This window comes from Periplaneta americana, chromosome 2 (assembly GCF_040183065.1).
Source record: "Periplaneta americana isolate PAMFEO1 chromosome 2, P.americana_PAMFEO1_priV1, whole genome shotgun sequence".
NCBI classification, from domain to species: Eukaryota; Metazoa; Arthropoda; class Insecta; order Blattodea; family Blattidae; genus Periplaneta; species Periplaneta americana.
Window position 1 is genome coordinate 39,994,734 of NC_091118.1, and position 26,445 is coordinate 40,021,178.

A 26,445-nucleotide genomic window follows, 5' to 3' on the forward strand; every position below is an offset into this window, starting at 1 on the left:
GATTTTTAAATAGGTACTATATTATTCATTTTAAACAGCAGAAATAACTAAAATGCTCTCTCAATTAATATCACTCAATAAAAGAATTGTATTCCAATGAATACCATCCCATTGTGGAATCCTGGGAAACGAGAATGCGGATGCTTTAGCAAAGAAGGGCAGCACTGCTACTTACAGACCTGTTACTAAATCTACGTATTACTCTGTGAAGAGATTTATTAAATCTACATACTTAGACTTCAAGAAACAAAATTTGATAACTCAATCCCAAGGGAAAAAATGATGGAACTCTCTGCATCAAAATCCACAGTTAATTCCCGATTTACCACGAAAATCGTCTGCAGCTGCATTTAGATTGGCAACAGGCCATGATTGTTTGGCCAAACACCTGCATAGAATTGGAATATATCAGTCCCCTAACTGCCCATTGTGCAACTCAAACCAAGAAATGGATTCGGAACACCTCAAAATCTGTGCTTCAGTGGCTGACCATGATAATATCTTTGAAAAATATTGGAGTGCAAGAGGTCAAATGACTTTATTGTCAAACGCCTGGCATTAGAAAACAACAACAACATATTATTCATTTTACATATTTTCTTTTTATGCAACTGCACATTCGGAAAACCTTCAAAACTATGGGAGGGGTGGTAGGAGAAAGGGATGGAATCAAAGCAGCAAATTTTAAATTATGTTAAAGGTGTTTGTTTGTGCCATATCTGGAAAAAAGTTTATTCCTCTTTCTGCAGAGAAGTTTGGATTGGTGGTGATCCAAAACCACAGTATGTGTGATTTAGGGATGGAGGTGGGGAGAGAGGGAGGGGGAGACTAATTATTCTAAGGCATCTTAATTTGTCATGATTTAAGTCCATTAAAATTAATAATAAGAGATACTGTAGAATGAAAAGCGAAAATTTGCACTGGAAAGTTGAACAAATGACACGACATTCAAAATGGTAAATTGAAATGGGACGAACATGTTCTAAGAATGCCAGAGTAATGGTTACCTTTATAAGCACTATATTGTCAACCACAAAAAAAAGGAGGGATTTGGGAAGATCCTGTTGCAGATTGAAGGATCAGTTTGCATTAGGGCAAGTCACCCAAAAGTGCAAAAGAGAAGGAGAAGAAGAAGAAGAAGAAGAAGATTAATAATATGGATTATCAGTTTCTTTTGATTGACTGTTCACTGTGTGTTCTGTTCATTAAAATAGGTAATCGAGGTTCTATTGGGAGTCATGGATACAAAGTTGTTATGTACATTTGTATATCTTCATTCTCAATTCTAGATCAAACTGTACGCTCCTTGGCTTTTTCTTTTTGATTGAGTTCTTCACCTACCATATTAGTCTAGTGCCTCCTTTTTATTTTCTTATTGTAAGCACTGTGCTGGACTAGGGGGCCCAGGCTCAAATCCCGAATGATCCAACCTGAATTTATTTTTTGTGTTGGGCAAGTCTGTTGTCTAGGCAACACAGGGTATTTCTCTACATACTCTGGTTTCCCTTTGACATCCAACAAATTTCCATCATCATTCATTACAAGTGAAAGGGCTATTTATGAAAGGGCCTAAGTCTTGGATACTAAATTGTTAGCAATTAAAGAAAAATTGCTTATAAGCCGAAATTTTTAATTTAAGGCTGAAATAAAAATTGTATCATAAATTCTACAAAGCATTTAGAGTGTGAAACTTATCCTCTTCATATCTAAATCAATGTATCTACACCCAAAGAGCAGTTATTACATTACAAACTCATTTTCACAAAATAATGACGTAGCCCCTTTCATAAATAACCCATTCAAGTGTATTATGGATCCACTGCCTGTGGTGCACTCTGGATAGTCTCTGACGAACTACCTGTAAGTGATCTGCACTTAACAACAGTGGCGACATCTATGAGCTGCTTATAGAGTTAGCACGAATGACAAGTTGTGGGATCTGCCATTGAACAAATATGTGTGTGTGTGTGTGTGTGCGCATGCAGGTAGGCAGGTGTGCGCGCATCAAAATTATTTGGCATTTTAACAAACATATTTATGAAATTCGTATATTAGATTACAATAATGCTTTTTGCTTTCATTCAGTGTATTTGAGTTACTCATTTACATAACATTTAGTTACTGTTAACATTGATCTTGTCCACACCTGTGGAGTAACAGTCAGCGCTTCTGGCCGCGAAACCAGGGTTCGAATCCCGGTCGGGGCAAGTTACCTGGTTGAGGTTTTTTCCGGGGTTTTCCCTCAACCCAATATGAGCAAATGCTGGGTAACTTTCGGTGCTGGACCCCGGACTCATTTCACCGGCATTATCACCTTCATTTCATTCAGACAGTAAATAACCTAGATGTTGATACAGCATCGTAAAATAACCCAATAAAATAAAAATAAAAACATTGATCTTCTTATAATGGATTTAAGTCTCATCTTCATATTTGACCATTGGTTTGATGAATGTCATGAATTACGAATGTTGATGACATAAATTTAAGCTCTGTGACAGTTGTTTAATCTTTGCAATACATTAAGATGCTTTGATTATGGTTGGTGAAATTGGCTGATGAGGTCTTTACAAGTTTGTTTACTGAAGCTAATGAAATTAATCAGCTGACCAAATTATAAGTCAATGAAACTAGCCTACTCAACAAAACTCAATGAAACTACAAATCAGCATAACCAATCAAATCCCCAAAATAAATCAAATCGACCAAACCAACCAAGCTAACCCTGACTATGTGAACTGATTACACAAATTGAATCAAAATCTTTTGAGGAAGGAAGAGTTGATGATAATAGACATAGCTACATTTGCAGCCAGCGCTATGATCATACATTGAATTGTAGTGTTTAGTGAAATTTTTTAAAGAAAATTTACTGGGTTATGCATTGATGTGAAGGTTCTGTCTGTCAGGCAACATCACTCCAACTGTTGAGCTGAATGCGCTGGCAATGAAGCGAGGTGAACCAGCTGTATACACTTTCATGGAAACGCCACACCATCACGGTAATCACAGCGGGGCTCCTCACAACCCATACCTGCCCCCACCAGCCCCTCCAGGACATAACTTCAATTACCGTGGCATGTACAACCAGGTAAAACTGTACAATCTTGAGCTTTGTGAGTGTTATAATTTAAACATTTCCTTGTCTATGAAGTTCTCACCTTCTCATCACAGTTGAACTCGAGTTTGACATTACTGTCTTAACCCTTAAGTAGTCGCGCGGGGTGTTGTGAACATCCCAGTCACATGTACTACATATTGAGTAAGTCTGTACTTCTTAAAATTTTCAGTACTTTTCTTAGAATTGGTAAGACAACAATAACCGTAAACATGTTTGAAATTGGAATTCGCACAGTCGAGATAATAACAGATTAAGGGTATATGTACGTAAACAACCATAAATATTATCAGAAAATGGAGGCTCTAAATTACTAAAATTTTGTAAGGTGGAAAAATGGCGACTTTGTAGTATGCTTATTCATTCTCTTTGTTTCTTTCTTGCTTTATCATTCTAAGACGAACATTGTTTTCATATATGTTGCTGCTATTTAAATTCCATACAGTTTACAGTCTGCATAAAACACTTCTACACATTTTAAAATGTTATTCAAATCAGTCAACCAGATACGAGAACAGAGGTAAGTTTTTCTGAATTGTTTCTTCTTTTCCTTCATATTTCTGTGTTTTTTTTTTTATAATAGAGTAGTATTTTTGTATGTTCAATTTTTTTATTTCTTTGAAGTTAACAATGGTTCTATATCTATTTTCTAAACCTGATTTTATGCCAGTCACATTTCATTCAGAATCCTTAAAGAATGACCATAAGTTATTTATTTATTTAATTTTTTTGCAGTTACAGAGTTAATTTTATGTGAATAATTTCGAAATGGGAAACAAAATTAATCTCAACAGAATTGTTCTACCATATTTTCCAAAAAAGTTATTTCTGGTTTTATTTAAGTGCACATTTTCGGAAATAAAGATGTGCTCCAAAAGAATCATGTAAGATACGGCTGTGTTCATGTGGATAACACAGATGCGTGTTTCACCATAAGGCCCGAGTTCTGCAGGATGTAGCTTGTAGAGCATTTTACAGAGCAGAGCTTGAAACAGGCATCTTTTCCCCTCACTAATGGAGAGAATATCATATTTACCCGCATATTGGACGCCCCCGCATAATGGATGCACCCCAATTTTTCGCGTTAGAATAAAAAAAAAATTCCTCGCGTAATAGATGCATAGAGGAATGTGAAACTGTGACAAATAATAGGAGTGATGCTGAACATGACAGTGAATGAGGTAAGGCTAGTGTTAATAATAACAATAAAGTGTCTTGTCTTATTGTCACTGTATTCATTGTTACAAGCTATCATCTGTTTATACAACTGCTGCTAACTATCGATCGTTTTAAGTGTGATGCAATCGATATATAAATTAATTGCGGCTCATTAATTGTAATGTATTTTATCGATTATTTCAGCGTTCGAGCTGGTGCACCTTTAATACTTTTTTTTTTCTTTTTTGGGCATAAAGGACCCACCCTAGTTTTTTCTTACAAAAATCGAAAAAGAAAGTGCGTCTATTATACAGGTAAGTACGGTAAGTGCAAGCGTTATTGAATTTACTGAGATGTTGGAAATTGTTTTTACAATCAAAGTGGATTACCCACCAAGTAAAATTATATAATGCAAAATGGCAAAGGAAAATTCTGTTCCTTCTTAAGGATTCATTCTGTACAGGATGTGTGTTGTAAAAGTGCAAATGTGCGTATATGTATGCATCTTTTTTGTATAATATTTCTGTGCGATTTCTTCAAGAGATCTGAATTCAATTAAATGTGACTGGTATTGTTTAATTTAAGTTGGCATGGTTTGTTTTGGAATGTTCAGTGTTTGTAGTAAAAAATTTATTTATGTTTATTTTTTTATATATTTTTTTTATTTTCGAGTTTCTTAGTTTTTGCATTATGTTATGTTGACAAGGTGCGTGGATTTCCAAACTACGACCAAAATAGACGCAACGTTGGCACACGGGGTCCTGTCTACACTACTTATGACAGTTCGGTAAGGATATGCTTTGTACAGACTGCACTTTTAGAATTATACTTGAAAGTTATTGGAGGAACTTATTCTAGCAGGTATGGCAAAACTGAAAGTTTGTACAAACATTGACAAAATAGCACACACTCACAGAAAAAAAAAAAATTATGTTCACATTGAATAGCAGTAACAAGAAAGTAAGAGATGACTTACTTCATGAAGGAGCTTTTAAATAAGTTTGTATTTAAGTTGATACATTAACAAATAATTATTTATTTTTCAATATAGTCTCCCTGTTTCTCGGTACACTTAACCTACCAGCCTGGAAACTTTTAATGCCCCCAGAATAACTTTTTACTTAGGGAGGATGAATTAAAGTGCTTAGGCAGGAATATATGGCAGAATTTATATCCTTGAGTGCAGTTAATTTTCATTGTCGGAAACAGACTTTCAATTACAAACTGATCTAGGCTGACTTGAGGTTAATTGGGCTGATTCCTTCATGCTGACAGCACATGATGTTGTTGTCAGTGTTACTTTACTTGCCACATAATTAGGTATCAGTTGAAAGATATAGACTCAGTACAGTTGTTATGGAAAGGAGTGGCAGCAACTTATTTGTACCGCAGAGAGACTGTACTATACACATTGTACATTTCTAGACTGATAGGATAGTGAGCGAAATTATTCATAGAAGATAAATTGATGCTGAAATCCTTTGTAGCCAAGTGCACTCGATATAACTTCTACTTTATCAAATCTTATCTCTCATTATTACCACCAAATGGAGACGATCTCTCAGGCAGTGATGGTAAGTCAGGGGAAATTTCCTACTTTCTTCCTCTTGAGAAATTTTTGTCCTCATTTCTGTGAAAAAGACATTGAACATTTTGCATAAAACTAGAGGAAATTTTATATGCAACAAAGTTTATTACGGTAACAACACATTTTCTGCAAAATAAATCTATACTAATAATAAATCTGTAGCCAAAATTTTTCTGGTAATTTTCGATTTTCCAAAAATAATTGGCGTTAACATGTATAATTAACCACCCTGAAACCGAAAATCGGTTTTTTTGAAATTTTTGTTTGTATGTCTGTCTGTCTGTCTGGATGTTTGTTACCTTTTCACGCGATAATGGCTGAACCGATTTATATGAAAATTGGAATATAAATTAAGTTCGTTATAACTTAGATTTTAGGCTATGTGGCATTCAAAATACTTTATTTAAAAGGGGGGTTATAAGGGGGCCTGAATTAAATAAATCGAAATATCTCGCTTATTATTGATTTTCATGGAAAATGTTACATAACAAACATTTCTTTAAAAATAATTTCCGATAAGTTTTATTCTATACAAAATTTTGATAGGACTGATATTTAATGAGATAAATGAGTTTTAAAATTACAATAACAACGCCATCTAAGGCTCTGTACTGAAATAAAAACAAATGACTGTCTATAAGGGGCCTTGGACAACAACAATCGAAAACTAAAACATAGCCTACAGAGAATGTTTCTGTGATTGTATGAAGTAATATCGGAAGCTAATTAATTGTTTAATTATTATTTCACCATCGGAAAGTGTAGTTTCTCTAGATGGACATAATTCTACAATGTTATTACAGTAACTTCTGAAACATATAGCAAGTAATATAAAGTATACACATTAAAACTAAATGATATGTCAATCTTCATTAAACTATGGTTGCAGGTAATAACAATTAAGAAACATGTTAAAGGAATTGTCATTGCACCAAATGATTGCTATCTGGACCAAAATGACCGTATTTTAATTATTTAAATACAATTTAAATTAAGTAACATATTAAACGATTTATCCTTCTATCAAACACGAATGTTCCCTGGATCAAATGTCCTATTTTGATTATGTAATTACTTTATATTTATTTCTAACGGGTGCAGCGGAGCGCACGGGTATGGCTAGTTAGAAAATAAATTAAGTTCCATTACCTTCAGTAATTTAAAAAAAAAAAAAAGAAAAAAGAGGTAACTTACAAATAATATTACGGGAAAATATTTATGTAACAAGAAATGAAACAATAAATTTATTAACACTTTAAGTCCATTATTATTTATTATTTTGTTGCTGCAGAGGTATCATCACTATGGAAAAGGCCCTGGTGGATTTCAGCCACCGTTGTACTTGGTTTCTCTCCGTGTGGGAATACGTGAGTTCCTGGGTGAAGGTCCGACTGCTCAGGCAGCTAGACATGACGCTGCCTCTAAGGCTCTTCATCAGCTGAAATCTTTACCATTGCCTGAAGAAAGTCTGCATCACACTGAAGGTGTAATACAAGAAAATGGTAAGAGGAAAGATTAATGTATAAGTCAGTTATATGGTCAAAATGTGAGATGACATTGTGCACTCAACATGCTTTGCTAACTATTGGTAACCATACCCATTGAAAATATTTTGTTTACCACAATATACAGGGTGTTTCAGAAATACTTTGACAAACCTTGGGGGCATGTTCCTCACACCAAAACAAGAAAAAAAAGTTCATATAAACATATGTCCGAAAAACCTTAGATTTTTAGTTATTAATGAAAGAACATAATGAAACATGTTAGATATTGTCAGCTTGGTAGCAAGTGTTGCAAGTTTAATCAATTCAGAAACTCATAACAAATGTTCAAATGACAAATGACTGCAGTACACAAGTCTCCTTGGCAGTACATAGCCATCTAGAATACAATGGGTACATCAGCAGACTTGTATTCATAACAGCATTCGATTATTATCTAACAAATTGAATTATTATCCGTTACAAACTTAAGTTAAGTTGTTGGATTATACCTCAAAATGCGCTGAACGTAAACTTTCATTGATATGAGTTTCTGAATTGATTAAAATTGCAACAATTGCTACCAAACTGACAATATCTAAAATATGTTTCATTATGTTCTTTCATTAATAAATGAACAACTAAGGATTTCCGGACATATGTTTATATGAACTTTTTTTCTTGTTTTGTTGTGAGGAACATGCTCACAAGATTTGTCAAAGTATTTCTGAAACACCCTGTATAGGCCTACAGTCACGAACTCAATACATAGGGAATATGCATCGATAGTTAGTTGCTAACCACTAGGATCACTACTATTGCTTCATCACAGATAATGCGAAATAGTACTGGCACAGTCTATTGTTACTAGTACCCTCAACAACTCAAGCTTCGTGACTGTATATACTAGATTGTGACAATACTGTACCGTCATTTTACCGATATTTTGTTTAATTAACAATTCAGTTGTTTTATACTCGCAAACGTACATCCATTTCTATGAATACCTTAAACACAAAAAAATAAAAATCATCATTATTATCAGGCATACAGGTAATAGTCCCAGGAGGACTGTTACTGTCCACAAAAGTTTTCAAAAAGATAAAAATAAAAAAATTGCTTTTTGCTTTTTGTGCTGTTGAGTGTATTTGGCTTAAACCTTAACTTCTTAGGTACAGCTAATATGGATAGCTAATTCTTATAATATGAGTCCTTCCACGTTAATTCAGACAGTTTAAAGAGAAAAATGACCTTCATGTCACGAATTTTTATGGAACTTTTTTTAGGCATTCTATGAGTAAAAATACATACGAGGCCTGTCTAAAAAGTATCCGACCTTAAATTTTCCCGCGCAAAGTAGTGATTCTAAGGCGGCGCCACTGTGCACGGTGGAAGGAGGAACCGTAATGCGCATGCTTAAATTTTTTCATCGCATTCGCTTGTGCCAGTCACTGGCTGGTGCTCGCCAAGTAAGGTGCTGTTCTAAGTGTTTGTCGGATTTAGTTTTCTCGTAAGATGAATTGAGCAAAGATACTGCATCAAATTTTGTCAAAAGCTTGGTGATTCTCAAAGTCAAACAATTCGTAAGATTCAGCAGGTGTTTGGGGAAGATGCGATCGGTGTAACACAAATTAAGGAGTGGTTCAACCGATTCAAAGATGGCCGCACATCAGCGGAGAGTGAGGCGCGTTGTGGCAGGCCCCAAAGTGCTCGGAGTGCAGCTGTTGTTGAGAGGGTGCGAAATTTGGTGATGGCAGATTCTCGTTTGACCGTGCGGGAGATTGCCGAAGAGGTTGGAGTGAGTAAAGATTCTGCACATGCAATTTTGCGTGATGATTTGAACATGAACTGAGTGGCTGCGAAATTCGTGCCCAAGTTGTTGTCCCCGGAACAAAAAGACCTCCGTCGTGACGTTGCACAGGACCTTCTGGACACTGCCAACACTGATCCTGGGTTTCTGAACACCGTGATAACTGGAGATGAGTCATGGGTGTATGGGTACAACCCAGAAACAAAAAGACAGTCGTCGCAATGGAAGCATCCCGAGTCTCCAAGGCCGAAGAAAGCGCGGCAAGTGCGAAGCAAAATCAAGGTGATGCTGACTGTTTTCTTTGATGTCCGTGGAATTGTGCATCACGAATACGCACCGGAAGGACAAACGGTGACAAAGGAGTACTATCACGATGTTCTCCGGCGACTCCGTGATGCGGTTCGGCGCAAAAGACCAGACATGTGGACGGCGAACAACTGGCACTTGCATCACGACAACGCCCCCGCACATTCATCCCAATTGATCCACACTTTCTTGGCCAAACATGGAATTACAACCGTTCGCCAACCTCCCTACTCTCCAGACCTGGCTCCTTGCGACTTCTGGTTGTTTCCAAAATTGAAGACACCACTGAAAGGATCCCGTTTTGAGAGTAGAGAAGAGATAATGTGGAACGCGACGACGAAGCTGAACACCATTCCAAAAGAAGACTTCCAGAAGTGTTTCCGGCAGTGGAAGGATTGGTGGGCTAAGTGTGTGCAAGCACAAGGGGCCTACTTTGAAGGGGATTAGGGTCCCAACCCCGTCAGTATTTGAATTATTTTTTTCTGGCTAAAGGTCGGATACTTTTTAGACAGGCCTCGTACACAGTTGTTTTTATTGTCCCCAAACTCTTTAATTCAATAGTTAACAAAATATATAAATTTCTATAAAAGTCTACACATTGTTTCTCATAAGCTTTAATACCTCATATTCTAATTGTTGTAGGAGCACGTTCTAGGCTTGTTTTAAACCTAATTAAACATACTTTCGACACATATGGTTTTGGAATATATAAAATGTAGCAGTTTGTGTGTAAATTGTAATTGTATTTTAAAATTTTTAATTTAAGGAATTTCGTTACTCTAAAACATGAAAAAGTATAGTTGCATTCTCCATTTAATTTTTAGTATGTACGCAAAATTTCAGGCTGGAACTCTAAGAAGTTCATATAAAATTAATTGACTTACCCAACAAGACTTTATTATTATTATGAATAATTGTCTTTTTTTTGTATGCCTCATTTATTTTGACCTGCTGTTCACATATTATTATGCTTTTTTCTTTCTTTCTGTATGTTATATATTATGTCTGATTTCTTCTTATTTGTTGTTTATATTTTATTATTATTATCTTATTCAGTTTTGTGTGTAAAATTGTAGTGTAATTTGTAAATTTGTAGTGTTTTTGTAATGCAGTCTTTACTCCTGGTTGAGTGTTAGAGAAGGCCGTATGGCCTTAACTCTGCCAGGTTAAATCATTATTATTATTATTATTATTTATGCAGCCGCTGCATTGCGTGGGTGTTGTAGTAGCGAAGCAGTGATAGGTGAAAATCAATCTCAGGAGAGTACATTAGCACACATCTCTTGCATTAAACAGGATCGCCCAACTATGGCCCACTAGGACTTTTTATGTGGCCCGTCTTAGTTCTTGTAAAATTTAAAAATTGTATATGAAATTACTAGCAATTTTAGAGTTTATGTATTGAACAAGACTGTCTCGACTGTGAAATGTGGCTTTATTGATCTCGGTATGATTTTTTCATTCTTTTTATTGTTACGTACTGTACCTATTTGTGTTTCGAGGAATTATCTTTATTGTCCTCCTGGATCCTGAGACATTTGTTTTATTGTTGAAGTTCAATGTAATTCTACACTTCAAAAAAAAAAAAAGTCACTAATATGAAGAAAAATGCTGAAAAAATTCTGCAGGTTACAGTTAGGGCACAAATGCAGGCATATTATACTATACTTCGGATCTCTGCACATACATCTTATATAATAATCATGAATTAAGTATGGTATAGTATACTATATACTCTTAGGACTCAGGAGGATATGTTATAACCAGGGAACGGATTTATATGGACTAAAAATATATGAAATATGTAAATATATATGTAGTTATTTTTACCAAAATATGGAATTAAATATGGATTTTTACCAAAATATGGAATTAAATATGGACTTAAAATTATAAAAAAATGACTATGTACGTTAAATATTGGTACATTTTAATCAAACTAAACAAAAAATATAATGGACGTACCTTATCTTCCAATGTAGTTTCAACAAAACACAATTTTTATTGTCTGTTACCATAACAATAGGTTACAAACATTTCTTTCAAGTGCTGAAAAGTGAATCTTCTTCTATTGTCTCTGAGGATAGATTTATACTGACTAAAAGAGCGTTCGACGTCACAAGAAGTAACTGGTACATAATTCAATTTCACAATGTCTGCTGGGGATAAGTCCAAGTTAATCTTCACTGTTGATTCACCACTCATCACAGCAACAACCTTTTGTAGTTCTTCATATCCAGGGTTTTTTGAAAGTACAGTGTCCACCTTAGCTCTTACTGCATCTGCAACTTTACCTCTACCACGATTCAGTTGTTCCACAGTACTATTTATAATTTCAAAACTTTCAGATAGTGAAAGGTGCCTATTTTGGAGACTTTTGAGCGTTTTTATGATGCATGAAAATGTATGCTGAATGTGAGCTAAGTCATTCTTCACACTTATGTCACAGGTAACTGTTTTCGCAGTATCAATTGAGACTGCATCTTCAGAGTCCAATGCAAGGAGAACATTGTTAATAGAGTCTATATGTTCGGCATAATATTCAACTGCTTCTAGCCATGTACCCCATCTAGTTAAAATTGGCTTTGGTGGCAATGGAATTTCAGGGTACATTTCTTTCAACACGTTAACTCTACTGGGAGCTTTGAGAAATACTTTTTTCACTGATGAAATCAACAAATCTACTTTAGGGAAATTGTCTCTGACCACTTCTGCCACACGATGAAATGCATGCGCCACACAAGTAAAATGAGTCAATTTAGGATATACAACAGATAATGCTTGTCCAGCTTTGACCATATAAGGGGCAGCATCGCTAATAAAGAATAACACATTATCGTACATAATACCCTTTGGCCACAGGATACCCATAGCTTCGTTGAACAGTTTAACTATAGTTTTGTTATTGCACTTTTCTAGAACATCACAATGTAAAAGAATTCGTTCAGAATATTGTTCACTTAACACACCGATAACTACATTACCAACAAGTCTACCTTCTTTGTCGGGAGTCTCATCAATGGAAACCCAAATTGAACTATCTTTAATTTCATCTCTTATCTTCTGTATTGTCTCATCGTAGATGGATGAAGCATACGTCTTCCTAAGTGTTGACTCATCCGGGATTGTATGTTGAGTATATTTTTCAAGGAATTCCCTGAAGACCTTATTCTTTAGTTTGTAGAGAGGAATATCAGCAGAGATGAGAGAACGGCACAGGTCGATGTTAAACTCAGATCTTACATTCGATGTTGTTGGTTGTGTTAAAAACAATTGTCTCTGCTTGGAATTTAGTTGTTTGTTGGCCTGATGTTTACTAGTTGTAATGTGTTGTTGCACCAGGAACTTTTGTGTAGATGATACTGCACACTGACACAAATTACAAAATAATATTTTATTGTCAGTTGATAAACCATCTTCTTTAAATTCTGAAATGTAACTTGTTAGTTTTGATTTTAAATTGACTGAATGACGTACTTTTGGCATATTTACCGTCTTTATAGTATGATTTACAAAACTGAACCTATGTGTACTCTGACTGGCATTTAACTGTTGAGCTGCACAACTGAAGTCTGTTAAAAATTTTAAATTAAATTAATACAGTTTTGTAACTTACTTTCCCATTGTTGATAGGACTGCTAATTTTCAAATAACTCTGATGTTAAAGGGATTACTGAACATGTGTTTAAATCTCTATTGTTGAAATGTATTTTTAAAAGTTAATGGAATTTTGTTTTGTTTTATTGTTAAACCTAATATAATATGGACTGTTTTATATGAAATATGGAAAATATATGGAAATTAACGAAAATATGTACTAAACTCTAAAATATGGAAAAATATGGAAAATAAAAGTAGGATTTTTCAACCCTACACATTGTGAAACATAAAGATAATGCAAAATATAAATTATATTAGCTTTATAAGTAAATATGTATTTACATATAAATCCTTTCCCTGGTTATAACATATGGCTATACTTGTAGCTATTTGCCCTCCAAATAAAAAAAGTTTGGGTTCTACTGCATTAAACTATTGTTGTATTACTGCTTTTTTAGTTTAAATGGGGATGGAAGAATGTATTAGTCTTCAGCGTAGATCAGTTGGCTAAGGTGCTTGCCTGCCATTCCAAAGTTGTGATCTGGCATGGGTTCGATCCCCATGTGGGCTGATTACCTGGTTGAATTTTTTCTGAGGTTTCATTCAACTGTAAGGCGAATGTTAGGTAACCTATGGCGAATTTTCGGTCTCATCTCACCAAATACCATCTTGCTATCATCACTATCATCGACGCTAAATAACCTAGTAGTTGATATGTCACTAAATAACCAAGTAATACAAAAAAGAATATATTGTTAGTGTTCCACATAGTGGTTTAGTTTCCTCATGCTGTTTTTGACAATCCTCGTTGCTAAAGAATTTGAAGGAGATGTCAATAATATTTTTCACAGCCCATTCGAACAATTTCTTGTGTGTTGTGATGGGATGTTGAAGTGACTGACAGTCATGTATGAGTGTAAAAGCCACTACTGTGTTCTCTATTTATTTTTCCAAATACCACTTTCGAATTAATATCGTATATATTTACCTACAGTTCATTCTAAAGCGAGGTTGAAGGTATAAGCACAGTCTACTATATAGTCACGAAGCTTGAGTTTTGAGGGTGCTAGAAATAATACACTGTGACGGTACTATTTTGCATTGCCTGTAATGAGACAATATTAGCGATCCTAGTGGTGAGCAACTACCTAATGTTTGCATATTTACTACGTATCAAGCTTCGCGACTGTATGTACTAGACTGTGGTATAAGAGTGCACATGGTCAGAGTACACTTTTGCCATTCTCTGGCCACTTTGTCTCTGTACAAATTAAATAATGTTGGAGACAATGGACAGTTGGCTTCACAGCTTACGTAACCTTTCTGCAAGTTTTAGAAGACTTTTGCTTTGTTGTAGGTACTACCTGTGGTCTGGAAAATGACCCCAATGCAGATTTGAAATCTCCTATCTCACTAGTCCATGAGATTGCCCTGAAACGCAATCTCCCAGTGAATTTTGAAGTGGTTAGTGAGAAAGGACCTCCACATATGAGAACCTTTGTCACCAAATGCACAGTCGGCGACAAGGTGACCACTGGTGAAGGCAATGGAAAGAAGGTAATATTCTGAGGACCATGGTACTAACTATGCATTAGCAATTCTTCTCTTAAGAAAAATGTATTATTCGTGTGGAATGTTGCTAGGTACGCCATTGGCTGAATGGGTGGAACATGTCTCTAAATGCTTGAAATCCTTCTGGGGGTTGTGTGTGAATGAAGTAGCCACCAAAACGTTAAAATATGGTGTTCACTTAAATCGGCTACAACTTGCCATTTAAGAGGTCAAATGACTTTATTGTCAAACACCTGGCATTAGAAAACAACAACAACATGCTTGAAGCAAATCAAGATTTCAGGTATAACTCCCTGTAAAGTTGATTTGAATAATTTCGAGGGAAAAATTGTTCCGGAGCCGGGTATCGAACCCGGGACCTTTGGTTTAATTTCCAGGGAAAAATTGGATCGGTGTCGGTTAGAGTTCCCGGGTAGCTCAGTGGTAGAGCGTTGGTACATTAAACCAAAGGTCCCGGGTTCGATACCCGGCTCCGGAACAATTTTTCCCTCGAAATTATTGAAATCAACTTTACAGGGAGTTATACCTGAAATCTTGATTTGCATAATACACGTTACTTTCGTTAACAGAAAACAGTGTGCACTCGAAGTTGGTTGCTTGACGGTTGTCAGCCCACTTTGAGGTCTGTGGATATGGAGGGAAAAATTGGATCGATGTTGGTTAGAGTTCCCGTGTAGCTCAGTGGTAGAGCGTTGGTACGTTAAACCAAAGGTCCCGGTTCGATACCCAGCTCCGGAACAATTTTTCCCTCGAAATTATTCAACATGCTTGAAATCCAAGTTCATGTACTGGCTTGTCTAGCTGGAATTATAGATTATAGTGTGTGAGAAATAAAGTTGTGATTGACACTGCTTGGGCGAGCATCATACACGTGCGAAGACTTGGCATCAACTTATAGTAGGATTTTTCAAAGGAAAACTAGAACTTTGCCGCACAGTCCACCCCGGTCGTTAAGGGATGCGTGCAGAAATTTCTAGGTGCACAGTTGTCACATTTTACATTGACTTTGCCACGTGGGTATAAAACAATCGTATATTTATTTCTATACAACAAATTGTACTTTCATTCAATCAATCACGAATTAATGAATGGTTAATTTTGAGTTACTGTGTGTATAAAGATCCGTTATAGAACCAATATATGTCAACTTCTTCAAACTAATATATTAAATTCGTATTTATATCAATAATAATAATAATAATAATAATAATAATAATAATAATAATACCGAAAGAATATTGTCAATTTGTGTTTTGTGTCTAAATCCGCAACGAAATCTGAAATGTTATGTAATAAAATATGACAATATTTTGCTTCTCTTACCTCTATTCGTCATCACTCTCTCCTAAATGAATCACAAATGTCTCTAGGTGACTGTTACTGTTGAGCTGTTCCGTTTTAATTTCATCTTGAACACAGGAGGACCAATTATGGGGACCGATTGTTGCAGCTCCATCACGCAGAAGTTAACACACTAGACTCAAGTCGGAGTAATATTGTTTTTCCTAACAAAGACTTTAGTTGATGCCAGATCATTTCCAAAGGTCGACCTGGTTGGCGCAGTTGGTACAGCGCTGGCCTTCTGTGCCCGAGGTTGCGGGTTCGATCCCGGGCTAGGTCGATGGCGTTTGTGTGCTTAAATGCAACAGGCTCATGTCAGTAGATTTACTGGCATGTAAAAGAACTTCTGCAGGATAAAATTCTGGCACACCGGCGATGCTGATATAACCTCGGCAGTTGCTAGCGTCGTTAAATAAAACATAACATTTAACATTTCCAAAGGATTTAGAACACAGTGGTACAAAGGAAGTCGTAACACTTCGTGTCCAGATGAAGCTACGAGCTCCATCACTGCATGTTTCTTACTAATATTGGCTGATTTGATTTCCTGCAACATAACTCCCTTGATGGATATGGGGTTGGGCATGGTAATATTATTGTGACTCATAAAGTTAATTATGTCTTTAACATTGCTGTTCATCCATCATAGCTATCTTGGAGTTGTAAGAAAACTAAGTAATTTACTATATACTCCGCAAAACAAATAATAATAATAATAATAATAATAATAATAATAATAATAATAATAATAATAATAATAAAATTACAGAAGACTTTCAAACAGCGAGCAAAAATACTTGTGAATTGTTTGAAGATATTAAGAAAGATTGCAGTTAGTGTTAGCATTCAGGGGAGAATTGGCAACATTTATGTTTGCCTCAGAAAGCGGAAACAGAGATTACCCTACCCCCGAGTGGACAGAAAAGGTTGGGGGAACCGTCTTACTTCAAAAGGCCACCTCTCAGCTTGCATATCCTCTGTCTTTAACTGGGGATGCATAGAGCGATCCTACTATACCCAATTAGAACTCATAACCCAGGGGCAACGTAAGGGATCAAGCATTCAGCGTTGTCACAGTTCATTTCAGGTCACATACAGTAAAACCCCGTTTATTCGAAATAAAGGGGGTGGAGGCATTTCGGGGAATGTGATTTTTTGGATAATTGATGAGAAATATTTTCGGTAAAACACACAGGGCTAAGTTAGAGGTGTTTTTTTTATTATTATTATTTTTTTTTTTTTAGCTTATTCATTTTGCTAAATTTTATAATATTGTATGTTGATTTAATTATCACTCATATATTCTCCTAACCAGTGGATAAAGAAATTGCTGTTCAAAATACACAATACCTACAGCTACAGTACTTTTTGTGTTACACATACTTGCTTACAAATGGCTTTTAGAGAACATGGAGATTCATTGTCAGGCTCACATAATCCCACCATCGGTTCCTATCCTGAGCAAGATTAATCCAGTCTCTATCATAACATCCCACCTCCCTCAAATCCATTTTAATATTATCCTCTCATCTACGTCTCGGCCTCCCCAAAGTTCTTTTTCCCCTCTGGCCTCCCAATTAACAGTCTATGCATTTCTGGATTCATCCATATGTGCCCATCTTAAACATCTGGATTTAATGTTCCTAATTATGTCAGATGAAGAATACAATGCATGCAGTTCTGCATTGTGTAACTTTCTCCATTCTCCTGTAATGTCATCCCTCTTAGCATAAAACATTTTCCTAAGCACATTATTCTCAAACACTCTTAACCTCTGTTCCTCTCTCAAAGTGAGAGTTCAAGTTTCACATCTGCTAATGGCTTCATTGCCAGATGCAAGGCACTAGACAACAACAACAGTTTCACAACCATACAGAACTACCGGTAATATAACTGTTTTATAAATTCTAACTTTCAGATTTTTTTGAGAGCAGACTGAATAACAAAAGCTTCTCAACTGAATAATATTAGGCATTTCCCATATTTATTCTGCGTTTAATTTCCTCTCAAGTGTCATTTATATTTCTTACTGTTGCTCCAAGATATTTGAATTTTTCTATCTCTTCAAAGAGTAAATTTCCAATTTTGTATTTCCATTTCGTACTCTGTTCTGGTCACGAGACATAATCATATACTTTGTCTTTTCGGGGTTTACTTCCAAACCTGTCTCTTTACTTGCGTCAAGTGAAATTCCCGTGTTTTCCCTAATAGTTTGTGAATTTTCTCCTAACTTATTCGCTTCATCTGCATAGGCAAGCAGCTGATATAACCCATTCAATTCCAAACCCTGTCTGTTATCTTGGATTTTCCTAATGGCATATTCTAGAGCGAAGTTAAAAAGTAAAGGTGATAGTACTTTAGCTCGCAGTGAATTGAGAAAGCATCAGGAAGAAACGGGCCTATATGGACTCTGCTGTATGTTTCACTGGGACATATTTTAATTGAACAGATTATTTTTGAAATTTTTTCAATTTTACAGGAGAAGCAAAAAATCTATTTATTTTGCTAATGGTACTTTGTAGTGTAATCAGATATTTTTTATTTGAAGGCAAAGGTGTAAAGTTACATTTACATTCATAAACTAATGATAACATCAATGAAACTTAACTGTAAAAAAATAATATTTATGATGGACTTGTGTCCTTTTAATAATAAACAATAAATAAAACATAATGAAATGAATTTTTATGTTCTTAAATGTGTTTTAACTATTACTGACTAATAAATACTTAAGAATTTAACTGTTAAGAACATTATTTTGCTAAGGCATTATGTCTTATTTCTGAAATAAAGCAATTTAAAAGCATAAAAGCTTTTAAGTTTCTTCATTAAATGATTTCTCTGAAGTTTTCAGTCATCTTCATTGTTTTTTCTTCTATCGGCCATTGGAGAATTTCTTCATAAAATTGAAGATATTCAGGAAGTACATACTGCATAACTTTGCTGATATCTTCAATTTTTTTCTTATTTATTGGAACTTTTTCTAATATGCTTTACTTTCAAGTAGCTTCAAGTCATTACATTAGCTCTGGGCAGTAATTTGAATGTGTGTGCCATTACTTCATCATATATCCATATGCAACCACTGTGCCCAGGGACTTGGCATCAAAAACCATCACTGAATACTGTGAAATTTGAAAGTATATTTTCTGATCTTTAGGCACTTCTTTTCTTAATGATTCAACTATTCGCCATTTTGTAACTGTTGTAAACAAAGAATGGAATCATGAGATTTTTATATTGTACATCATGCAAAGAATGACGGGAAAAGAAAAGAGTTTATTGGTGGGTCACAGGTCCTGGACATGTGTCCTTTCAATACTAAACGGAAACTTCTTTACACTGTAACATTCGGTAGAGTGCACATACTTGTGCCTTTTCTTCAGCAGTGTGCTACAGTAAGAAGAATATGATGGTGGTTGTAACTCAATTTGTCAGAAAAGTGGACATGTGACCTTTCAATAAAAATCGATTCAATTAATCAAACTAGTTGCTTGGAATAACAAATTCAATAAGAATATTATATAAAACTTTTTTCTTATCTGAGTTGTATTACACAAGCACGTGAAAATTGTAGACACAATTAAAAAGGGATTAGGATTTAAAAATAAATTAACTATGCGACAGTCATAGATCACGTTCAATACAAGATAGAACTCTGCACATGCTGTGAATATGGGTGACTGAATGAGCTGTGAATATGTTGTAAAAATTAAGTGGGGAGTTCACAGATAATAACGAAGACAAGTAATCACGCACCACATACCATATTAATGTTTACTTCCGCCAACAATGACGAATTATTTGTAAATGATAGGCTTACATCAACCCCAGTTAAAGCAAATAGTATTGTGACAATTTGGATTAGATCAGTGAATTTCTCATGATATTTTATTCATCAGCTCATCACTATTAATGTTACAGTAAAACAAAAGTGACATTAGTGCTCGTTTTGTGGTCTGTATTGATGTAGCTATCAAAGGATAGACGACATAATTTGTGTGTACATTTTGTAAGCAGTGTTCGTAAATATGATCATATTATCCCATCCCTGGAAGCAATAGGTTGGTTTAAATTAGATAACAAAAGAAATTTACATTCACTTCTCTTTCTCTTCGAAATCTTGAACTCTTCTATTCCTTCGTACCTGTCGTCTCGCTTCACTTACCTTTCTTCCCACCATAATCTGAACACACGCTCTCGCCATGAAACAATACTAACAATACCATCCCATCGCACCTCCTCATACTCATCCTCTTTCACAATGGCCCTGCCAAGACTCTGGAATTCACTACCTGCTAGCATCAGGGACTGTCGAAATAAAATTGAATTCAAACGCAAACTTACTAGGCACTTGGTCAGTAATTGAGACTCGCTCAGACATGGTTTCTTGTAAATAGTTCTCTTATTCTGTCACAAAATATTTCAATATCCAGTAACTTCATCGCTATACAATTTTGTTATTCTAGGTTTAACTTGTAATTCAGTAAATATAAAATGTTCTTTGTTCTTCTATGATAAATTATCTAGCTTTCATTAGTCAGGTAATCTTTTCGTACTTTGATTTTTATTGTAGTTGTAATTGTAAATTTAATACTAATTGTAATTTTATTGTTCATATTATAGTTGTAATCCCCTGGTAGAGGGGCAGAGAAGGCCTGATGGCCTTATCTCTACCAGGTTAAATAAATACTAAATACATATGAAGGGTCCAGGGGAAAAACCTGTTAAGTCCAAAATTATCAATTTTTTGTTTTGGATGCCATGTAATATCTCAGGCAGTAAAGATTTCTGTGGTTTAATTATACAGAGTAAGAACTTGATTAAGCCAGAAATATTTGAAGAATGATTCCGCAGTGACAATAGAATGTAATGGACCTTGAAAGTTTTAACTTGCTCTCCTGTAAAAACAGTAAAATGTGACTTAGCAGGTTCTTCCCCTGGACCCTTAATATGTTTGGTAAACTGCTGATAAATGAGAATACTGAAAATTTGACACTTCTGGCTATTTTTGGGTTACATATACTTGTAATATGTTTCTTAAATTCTCTTCTGTTGCAACATTTTATCTACCACATTATTATCCAGGTAGTTTTCATGTAGGCCTACTTGTAATATGTTTCTTAAATTCTCTTCTGTTGCAAATTTTATCTTACCACATTATTATCCAGGTGTCTAAGAAACGAGCAGCAGAGAAAATGTTAGAAGAGCTGAAGAAACTACCACCACAATCGCCTACAAATATGGCGACTAGTATGGCACGTCTAAAACGCAAGGCCAATCCAGGAAAGAAGAAAACACGCAATCTCATCAAGGTATATCCACAGGTTAGCTATGAAAAGACTTTATGCAGACATATAGGTCAGATATCATCAACTGATTGTTATGATGGACAACTGCAAATTACATTGAATTGAAAAAATGTATAGGAAGATCTTTCTAAGACTATAGAAGTTGCTGCTAAACTATAGAAGTTTGAAATTCCGTATGTCTAGTTTTGGTGAAATAAAATGGGTGATTTTGGTGTTAAACCTGCCTCTATTTCAGTGGATATTTCGCGAAATAAGTGATCAATTCGGTGGGTATTTCGTGAAGTGCAAATTCTAGTGAAAATCCATTCGTCAAGCGTCTAGGCCAATACAATGCAAATTTCTACAAGAAGCATAGAACACCAAAATCTTTTTTAAGTGATAACATGCAATGTTGTATTGACAGATGGACACAAACAATATTTGTGCATTATTATTTGAATTTCAACTAAATTTGAAAAGGCAGGAAACATATTTGTTTTGATACTTTGTCAATAAATTGCTGAATGTGAAAAAAATACATATATTTCGTGAAATAAGTTAACTAAATTATATTATGTATGTTTAATATAAATCCTTTTTGTTACTTTTTTTTTCTTACACATATCAGCATCACCATGAGCTTCAGGTAATCATAAATAGACTAAAAATATTGGTATTTTAACCAAAAATGCTATAATTATACTCAAATAAAATAAATTACATATTAATATAAAAATTATTAACAATGGAATATATAATATACCTAAAAAATTATAAATATAAAATATACCAACCTATAAACTTTAGGAGCAATGTTTCTACATTTCTACATTATATGTAGGGAACCACACTGCCTATTTACACCAAATTCATTGTGGTCCTTCACTAGTCTCCCAAAACCTCTTTGCATCAAAATATAATCTTTGGTGCATGCCATTCTTCGATCTTCTTTTTTGCTACAGTCAGCTACAGAAATGGATCTTTTTTCTGCAGGCATAAAGATAGTAAAAGTGAGTGTATACAATATTCGTATAGAAAATATGGAAATATTCGTGTTACCAAGCAATTCAAAGTAACTGAAACAGAAGTCTCAAACATGTATTTTTTTAAACAGTATTGAATACAATTTTTGAGTTTATTCCATAGTTTTGTATTAGAAGGGGTATACATCGTTATTGCCATGTATTGTGGGTCCCTATCACCACGGCATGGTGGGTCCTCAGGTTGCGGATAGAGGAGACGGCCTCCAGATGTGGAGGGTAGCTGCGAATATATTGAATAAGCAGTCGTGGACAGCCGATAAGGGGTGGTCCTCCAGCTTGGGGGTTGGGCGAAGGGCTAACAACCCATCACCGTAAAAAACAGCTTGTTACGAATCCCTACAATAAGCCTCGGAATATGACTGATTCTCTGGCATGACCACAGCAAAGGAATAAGGGTTCCTTAAAAGCCATAAGTAAGTATACATCGTTATTGACATTTTGGACATTGGTCCAAATTTCGCATTATTTCGCGAGTTTGTTTGCGTTTTTTTTTTTTTTTTGTATTTTTTGTATCTGGAAGGGTAAATGTGACAAAGAAAGTAATTATAGAAAATTTGGTGCGTATCATTATTACTAAAAACATACGATCCTAGTTATGTCCATAATTCAATCAGTTGATGATTTCTGATGGAGAAAATACTTGTAGCTTATATTGTACCACTTTCTCTATCACTGTACAGTTATTTGAAGTGAAACTAGAAGCATTTGCAACTTTTGGTAATTACACTTTGAATGAAAGATAATATCTATTTTACTGTCTCACTATTGGTTTATTGGGATCAGCTGATATCTGTGTTGCATGAAGATGGTATTGAAGTTTCACAACAGCTTCAGAATGGTTTGATTCTTCTGTAGAATTTTCATCTGACAATCCTTACTGTTCTCCATGTTTCATGGTTTTCTTCATCAAATTTTTCACTCTAACAATTTTTGCACCCTCAGTTTTAAGCACATTTTTCAATAAATAATGGAAAAAAAAAAGTACTGTTTGACTCATGGGATATCACACATGACTTAATGGTTACTGAGGGCCGTATTCATAAACGAGACTTTGGCTGAAGACTTCCCAAAGTCGACTTTCGTAGTAAAGTTTAACTTTGTTAAAAGTCCTATTCCTAGACAACACTTATGAGACTTTGACTGACTTCGGTAAGACGAGATTTGACGATGTTTTATGAATGTTGGCAATCACAATCATGGCCTTCTAAACGAATTAAATTAATGAATAGCTGAAGTAGAGTAGGCATTGCCACATTAAAAGCCATCTTTTCAGTCTCAAATCAGTGAAACAATTGAACATCGGCAGACATTAAGTGATTGTTGCAGCATTATATAATATTATTTCAATGTAAAATAATTGTGAAGACGTGAAAGATAAGAAGATGCCACCAATGACAGATTATGAAAGAGACATGCTACTAGAACTGGTGAAGACATATAAAGAATACAATTAAATATACAAAATTAATAGTAAACCATTAATCCTTATACCCATAGAGCAATATCGAAGTGAAATAAGAGTATTATTAATGGAACAGGTAATCCTTTTTTTATTATTCTATTATTCATCAGTGCATGTTGAATCGTGGATATTATTTAATACGGTCCATTTTTCAAATCTGTATCTTGATTTGAATTCATTATCTCTATAAAATTCAATAGAGTTTTGTACATGTCTAATAATATGCCGAGAAACATGAGGAGCTTCAATAATTTTCTGGATGTTATCAATCTTCTCGGCAAATATACAATTTCCCAAATATCAGCCATTTTTCTTATGTCCACGAACGAAAGTCAAAGTCAAAGTCTAGATTTTCGGCAACTTCAAAGTAAAGTCACGATCTAAGTTTACTTTCATCGAAGTGTCGACTGTGAATAGGAAAATGGCGACTTTGTACTTTCCAAAGTCAACTTTGGTCCAAAGTATCGTCTATGAATACGACCCTAGGACTACTGAGACACTCCAGTACTATTACATGTCTACCTTATGAACTGCAATAAAATTGAAATTGCGTGTTGTGTCCCACATTCCATCAATCATGTTAAAGGCTAATGGCTGTTACGATTTTCAGGAACAGAAGGCAGAGCCAGAATATGGTGAAGATATCAACCCAATCTCACGGCTCATTCAGATCCAGCAGGCTAGAAAAGAACGTGAGCCTGTATACTCGCTACTGGAAGAAAGGGGAGTACCACGACGCAGGGAGTTTGTTATGGAGGTGAGTCTCTAACACTTGGTCAATCAGGGTTGTATCCCAGGTGACAGATGTGGGGAAGGGAGTAGTCAATGGACTTAATTGAATCCACCTGTTAACTGATTAGTCATCCAGACATTCTGTGGGTTATGTGTGGATGATGTAACTGCCAAAATATAAAGCTCTAATGTCCTTGCTGAAATAAAATAGTTACAGAAATGCTACATGTGCCCAGGTAAATACACCATCTTAGAGAGATCAAGAAATAAATGCTCACCATTTAAAATTAGATGAAGATATCGTTGTGATTTACATCTAACAAGATGCAGAAACTGTCCAAGTTTATGCACCAGTGGTTTAAAACAGTTGCATGTTTATGCGCATGCGCACTAACGTTTATCGTGGAAACAAGCCTGGCATCCGTCATTCCGTCATTGGACGATTCTCCTTCATGGAGGCGACAATCAAAGGGAATGTTTATCTGGACATGTGCAGAGCTTTTGTTGTTGATCAAATCCCCCAGGATCGGTTTTTCAGCAACATGGGGCTCCACCCCATTACTATGGAACAGTGCATGGCTTCTTGAATGCAAACTTTCACAGTAGGTTGATCGGAAAATGAGAACCCTTGCCTGGCCACCTAGGTTATCCGACTTGACGCCCATTGACCTTTTTCTGGGCCTTTATGATGAATGTTGTGTACCAAAGTGTGCGTGTACAGTTGACACTTTGGAAAAACTGAGACAACGCATTATAAATGCAGCTGCGCTAATCACTCCACAAATGTTATGGAACACTTGGCAGAAGGTTGAGTACCTTTTGGATGTCTTCAGGGTAGCTCGAGGTGCACACATCGAGTTGCACCGACCATTCTCCGAAACTCGGAGAGTTTTTAGATCAAGTCATACAAAAAGTTATGTTATAAAACAATTATTTATACTTTAATTATTCCTGTGTTCGTCCATGGTCTGGCATTTAGATTAAGTTTAGATTTAAGACCTCTCCTGGCACCACATTATCATAATCATCCTATCACATCATCGAGGTAATGTAACTCTGCCTTCCAGACACCCCAACCTCAGAAGTGGGTTACAACTAAGCCACAGCCAGGAGAGACGACCAGAAATGTCGAAAAGACAACCTGGTGGCATTGGATTAAAAAAAAAAAACTTTAAATTAGCACTTATTTCTCGATTCCTCTAAGTGGGACACGGTGTATATCTTCTCTGCACAGATCCATACTTCTAATGGCAAGTGGTGTTGCCATGTTATGTTTGTAAAGATTATTTCTAGTTACAATAAATTACTGACTGATATCAGTACATTGATTTCCACCACCATCATCCACAGTAAATAAATGTTAAGTTAAAAGATTACTTTTAATTAAAATTAAAATTAAAATTACTAATCAACTCGATATAGGACAACATTGTGTTATATTCCATATGGAGTTGATATGCACATGTCATTTGAAAATAACACATGATTGGTACTATCAGAGTGCCAGCTCTGAAACTTTGTTGTATGAGGAAGTGGGAAGTGGGGGGATGTGACACAGCACGGCCAGCTAGGAAGTGTGTGTGGATTAGTGTCTTAGAATCTTCGAAATCAGAGAGGCAACCAAGACATTAAGAACTTGTCTTATTTCGTATAAGAAACTAATCACAAGATCTATGCTAGAATCTTGAAGCGGTTAAGGATGGGAGTGGAAGACAGCGAATATTTTTAGTAACAAGGTAGAACAAACACGATAGGCCTCCTCCTGCAGAGCGAATATCGAACTTTACCATACTCGACAAACTTGAACCAAACATAGTGCCTGTAATGTACGACGTTAGTGTGGATGTTTCCTCCTTAGTACAAACATCATCATGGGTCTAGTGAAGAAGTTTACTAGTGTGGTGTTGGTGTGAAAGAAAAATAAAGTAGTGCATTTTGAG

The 26,445-nt window shown here is 35.4% G+C and overlaps 2 protein-coding genes and 1 non-coding gene across 7 annotated transcripts in view; 2 read left to right on the forward strand and 1 right to left on the reverse strand.

The window, feature by feature from the left end:
• The window catches only part of LOC138692833 (hemolymph lipopolysaccharide-binding protein-like), a 558,083-nt gene that overhangs the window by 309,811 nt on the left and 221,827 nt on the right, over window positions 1-26,445 (reverse strand). The window lies entirely within an intron of this gene.
• stau (double-stranded RNA-binding protein Staufen) overlaps window positions 1-26,445 on the forward strand; it is a 96,585-nt gene that overhangs the window by 45,351 nt on the left and 24,789 nt on the right. For 2 of the 5 annotated variants that reach the window (XM_069816019.1, XM_069816053.1), the window contains 6 exons: window positions 2,910-3,091; window positions 4,983-5,063; window positions 7,156-7,366; window positions 14,404-14,621; window positions 21,149-21,304; window positions 24,384-24,530. In XM_069816019.1, coding sequence (XP_069672120.1) covers window positions 2,910-3,091; window positions 4,983-5,063; window positions 7,156-7,366; window positions 14,404-14,621; window positions 21,149-21,304; window positions 24,384-24,530 — 995 coding nt within the window. The remainder of the gene's footprint in view (window positions 1-2,909; window positions 3,092-4,982; window positions 5,064-7,155; window positions 7,367-14,403; window positions 14,622-21,148; window positions 21,305-24,383; window positions 24,531-26,445) is intronic. The other 3 variants (XM_069816026.1, XM_069816034.1, XM_069816043.1) reach the window with 3 other exon arrangements.
• Window positions 15,043-15,114, forward strand: TRNAN-AUU (transfer RNA asparagine (anticodon AUU)). The gene has a single exon. It is a non-coding gene; the product is annotated as a tRNA-Asn (tRNA).